This window comes from Gossypium arboreum, chromosome 2, assembly GCF_025698485.1.
Source record: "Gossypium arboreum isolate Shixiya-1 chromosome 2, ASM2569848v2, whole genome shotgun sequence".
NCBI lineage: Eukaryota > Viridiplantae > Streptophyta > Magnoliopsida > Malvales > Malvaceae > Gossypium > Gossypium arboreum.
Window position 1 is genome coordinate 16,738,613 of NC_069071.1, and position 4,956 is coordinate 16,743,568.

A 4,956-nucleotide genomic window follows, 5' to 3' on the forward strand; every position below is an offset into this window, starting at 1 on the left:
GGGTACTATCGAAGATTTTTGGAAGAGTTTTCACTGATTGCCGCGCCCTTGACTTAGCCACTACATAAGGGCGTGTCTTTTAATTGGACTGATGTGCAAAAAGAGAGCTTTGAGAAGCTCAAGAAAGTTCTGACTAAGGCCCTTGTCTTGATTCAGCCTGAGTTTGGGAAGGAATTTACTGTTTACAGTGATGCATCATACGTTGGTTTGGGTTGTGTGTTGATGTAAGAGGGTAAGGTGGTTGCTTATGCGTCTCGTCAGCTTAAGACACATGAGGCGAATTATCTGCCTCATGACTTGGAGTTGGCTGTAGTGGTATTTGTATTAAAAATTTAGAAGCATTACTTGTATGGTGAAAAGTGTGCCATTTACACGATTCACAAGAGCCTTAAGTATCTCCTTACTCAGAGTTAAATCTTAGGCGGCAAAGGTGGATTGAGCTGCTTAAGGATTATGACTATTCGATTGAATACCACCCTGGTAAGGCCAATGTGGTGGCTGATGCACTAAGCCATAGGGCTATGACTGATCTGAGGGCAATGTTCGCTCGTCTTAGCTTATTAGATGATGGCAGTTTATTGGCTGAGGTCCAAGTTAAACCAGTGTGAATTGAACATATTAAGAATAAACAATTGGAAGATGAGTCATTGGGTCTTCGGCTCCGGCAGATTGAGAATGGTAATACGGTGGATTTTGGGCTGAATAGTGAAGGGGTACTCTGTTTCAGAGGTAGAATTTATGTGCCTAAGGATACTAATTTGAGGCAGAATTTACTACGAGAGGCGCATAGTAGCCCCTATGCTATGCACCCAAGTCGAAATAAGATGTACAGAGATCTCCACGAGGTATATTGGTGGCTAATAGGTTATTGACTTTGTGGGGAAATGTTTAACTTGCCAACAGATTAAGCCAGAACATCAGTTGCCTTCTGGGTTACTTCAGCCGGTTAACATTCTAATGTGGAAGTAGGAAAGGGTAACTATGGATTTTGTGAGTGGGTTACCCCTAACTCCCTCTAAGAAAGATTCAGTGTGGGTCATTGTGGATCGATTACCCAAAACTACCCATTTCATACCAGTTCGCATAGATTATTCATTACAGAAACTGGCTAACCTGTATGTATCCGAGATAGTGAAATTGCATGGGGTAACAGTTTCCATAATATCTAACAGAGATCCTCGCGTCACGTCTCGGTTTTGGAAGAAGTTACAAGAAGCTTTGGATACATGAATGGATTTCAGTACTGTGTTTCATCCTCTGACAGATGGACAGTCGGAAAAGGTAATCCAGGTACTGAAAGACATGTTAAGGAGTTGTGTGATTGACTTTAGAGGCAGTTGGGAGGATCTCTTGCCGCTAGTAGAGTTTGCATATAACAATAGCTACTAGTCTAGCATACAGATGGCACCTTACGAAGCACTATATGGTCGTAGATGTCGCACTCCGTTGTGTTGGACTCAGTTGGGTGAGCGGCGTGTTCTGGGTCCTAAGCTAGTATCTAATACCAAGAATAAGGTCAGATTAATTCAAGATAAACTGAAGGCAGCATTAGACAGACAGAAGTCATGTACGAATTTGAAACGTAAGGAAATTGAGTATTCTGTGGGGAATTTTGTCTTTCTAAATGTCTCACCATGGAATAAGGTACTGAGATTTGGGTGTAAAGGTAAGTTGAGCCCAAGGTTCATTGGTCCTTACCACATTTTGAGACAAGTGGGACTAGTTGCCTACTAGTTAGAGTTACCTCTGAAATTAGAGCGGATATTGTGCCACGTTTCAAAGCTGAAACGCTATCGCTCTGACCACGCACATATTGTGCCCATTGAGAAAGTTGAAGTTAGACCGGATCTGACTTTCGAAGAGGAGCTAGTTCAGATTCTAAATCGTGAGGTGAAATTCTTAAGAAGGAAATCAATTCCATTAGTGAAAGTTCCTTGACAGAATTACAGTTCTGGGGAGGCTACATGGGAACCCGAGGAGTTGATACGACAAAAGTATCCTCACCTATTCTGATCAGGTAAATTTCAAGGCCAAAATTTCTTTATAGAGGGTAGAATTGTAAGGCCCCAAATGCCCAAATCTTAGAAATTCTATTAAAAATTATTTTTGTGTGTTATGATGTGAATGTACGCCTGACTTAGTGGTTTAGCGCTCTGTGAGTATCTGGGAAGTCATGGGTTCAACCCTGGGTTTGAGCAGAATTTTGCTTCTGACAGAATAAACCCTTGTCTACTGATAGTAGGCTTCTTAAATTATTGTGATTGAGGCATTTCATAAAAAGCCTCCTGGACTAGTGGCAAGTGGCGTGTTACTGGTGCTAAGGGACTTGAGTTCGAGTTATACTATGTACAAGTGTGAGTAATTTTTTCAAATTGTCGTATGGGTGGTTGTATGGTTATAAGACTCTATAGGTTGGATGGTTGAGGTGTTGGAGTGAAGTAAGGGATCATTTAGCCAAATTTTGGGTGTAGTTGAAGAAGTTTGAATCGGTCAAATGAGGAGATAGAGGAGTGATTTGGGGAGAGATTGGTGGGGTGGATCAAGGAGTGGGGGGTGATAGTTGTCTATTGAAAGTGGGTCTCTTGATTCCTAATTGGCTTTGGGCATTTGGTGACTGAAATTTTGCTCTCTGGTTGTTGGAAAGCTATTACACTTTTTGCTCTTTGTTTTCGCTTTTGAGTTGTGTAGCTTGTGGAGAGCCAAATCTTTTTGTTGACCACTCGAGTATTTGGCATTTTAGGCCTAGTTCAATTGACTTTCCTTCTTGCCCTTAGTCGAATAACATTCTCTCCCTCATTCGGTTTCTGCAATCATTTCTTTGTTTGGGTATTTTGGTTGAATACTATTTGTTCTTTCTCTCTCAAACCGTTGTTCGCTTTAGCTTTGCTTGTGATTTATTTCTCCTCTTCTTTCTCACTTCTTCCCCTTTTAATCTTCTTGTGTTGGCTGAATCCACTAAGGCCAATCATATTCTTCCCTTATTCCTTAACTCTTTTTAGTGGAGGTGCTGTCAGAATCTCTCTAATTTATTAGTAAGTGTTGGCAGATTGGTTACTCTAGCCGAATCTCATTTGGTTTCTTTTCCTAGGTTTGCCTTTTGTGTCTCTTACACCGAAAGGCTATTTTCTATTGTCTATCAGTGGGATAAGTTCATCTAATCTCTTTTCTTTTTCAATGCGAATGTTGCTAAGGGCTCGTTGTCCTTAGCCAAGGTGTAGGCCATTTGCCTTTCCCCTACGAGGAATCTATTATTCATGGTAAGTATTTTAGGCATTGTATTTTCATGTGGAGTTATAGATTCTTATGAATCGATTTATTATTCTTGTGAAGGTAAAAGCATTGGAAGGAGAACGTGGAGTTAGAGCAAGAGAAAGTTACGATTGGTTGTTTGGTAAGTAAATATCATTTGATTAAGTGTTCCAATATTATGATTATGGATTACTGATGGTTTAGGCTAATAAAGGGTTGTGCTTAACCATAGGCTCTCAACTTTAGAAACATCTCGGGCACAACTCCATCGCAGGTGTGTGAACACTACCTTTAGATGTGTAATAGCAAAAGTTGAAAAGGCAGAAAGCTGAAAATTGGGATGTCGACACTACATAGGCGTGAGGCCGCCTGTGTGGCAGGCCTTGTAACAAAACATGGCTGTGTAGTCGACAAGATGGCCATGAGTGCTTTCATGGACCAAAACAATACTGGGTTGTATGGGCCAATGGGCCTATGAGCCCAATTTAGAGAATCGCATGAAGTCTGATACATATTGGGTGAGGCTGTGTAGACCACATGGCTAAGGCCATCTTTGGGCTTTATGGGCCATACGAGCATGTGGGCCCACATGGACCTGCAATATAGGCTGAAGGCCCATTATCACTGTTTGACTATTATGGTTGCACGGGTCACCTAAGACGACTGTGGACTTACTGTTGGGTCGGTTTGTATACTTGGACCCCATACTAATAAAATGTCCATTATACCTTGTGAGGTAAATTGACTGAAATACCCCTGTATTATGTATGACTCGTTTTGAGCATGAAATTTTTGCATTCACGTATGATATTATGTTGCATTACATTGGGTAGGATATATGCTTTGGAGGAAGTGTACTGAAAGGCAATAAGCCTAGTACTGGCAGCTCTGCTGGAAATACTGCTTAGTACCGAATACGGTACATTTTCGTGTGTAGGGCTAGATAGGTCGACTTTGTCCCCACATGGTGTGTAGGGCTGGTTCGGAGTTGGTTTGTAGCGGATGGATTGGGTAGGATTCTTTGTCTGCATACTGTACTAAAATGGGCCAAGGCCCAGACTGCTACTGCTACTGCTACTGAAAAGGGGTTAAGGACCTAAAGTAAACTAAAAGGGGTTAGGCCTAGATTTTCGCTTACTCTGATTGTTAGATATAATGGGATTTCACATACTTAGTTTTTGTAAACTCACCCATTTGTTGTCTGTGCAGGAAATTCCTAGGCTTAGATGGATCGAGGCGACGGGGGACTCAAAGGTGGCCACTTAACGTTGTTAATTTATTTTAAAATACTATTACTTAGATTTCATTCGATATCGGGTTTTTATATTGTAATAAGGCTTTTAAAAGATCGTTTTAATTTGCGGATTTATTTGCTTTAAATTCTTTTATCTATTAGAATTAGGACTAGTATTTTCAAGAAAACACAAACAATACTTTTTCTGAAAACATCATGTTTTAAAGGCTTCAGTATCAAACATGGTTTTAAAGTTCAATAATACACTGTTATGCTTACTATTTACTTAATCAACTTGGGTTTTCTCAATAAACTGGGCCTCCTAACCTTTTGCTATGACTTTAAAGAAGTGGCTATAGAAGATCAAGTTTTTCTTCAAGTAATGTTTTGGAAATACCTCTTCAATGTGACATCGCCAGATTCGGCCACAACGTTTAGGCCGGGTTTGGGGTGTTACACTAAAATTCTCTGTT

General features: G+C 40.6%; 2 protein-coding genes across 2 annotated transcripts; both read left to right on the top strand.

Annotated features, from left to right (window-relative positions):
• The first annotated feature begins 521 nt into the window (after positions 1-521).
• Positions 522-1,230, top strand: LOC108488134 (uncharacterized). Its single transcript, XM_017792438.1, has 3 exons — positions 522-587; positions 669-845; positions 970-1,230. The coding sequence occupies exons 1-3, from the start codon at positions 522-524 to the stop codon at positions 1,228-1,230; spliced, it is 504 nt and encodes a 167-aa protein (XP_017647927.1).
• A 171-nt stretch (positions 1,231-1,401) lies between these two features.
• On the top strand, positions 1,402-4,157 carry LOC108488133 (uncharacterized). Its single transcript, XM_017792437.1, has 3 exons — positions 1,402-1,666; positions 1,757-1,890; positions 4,083-4,157. The coding sequence occupies exons 1-3, from the start codon at positions 1,402-1,404 to the stop codon at positions 4,155-4,157; spliced, it is 474 nt and encodes a 157-aa protein (XP_017647926.1).
• Positions 4,158-4,956: the final 799 nt, after the last annotated feature.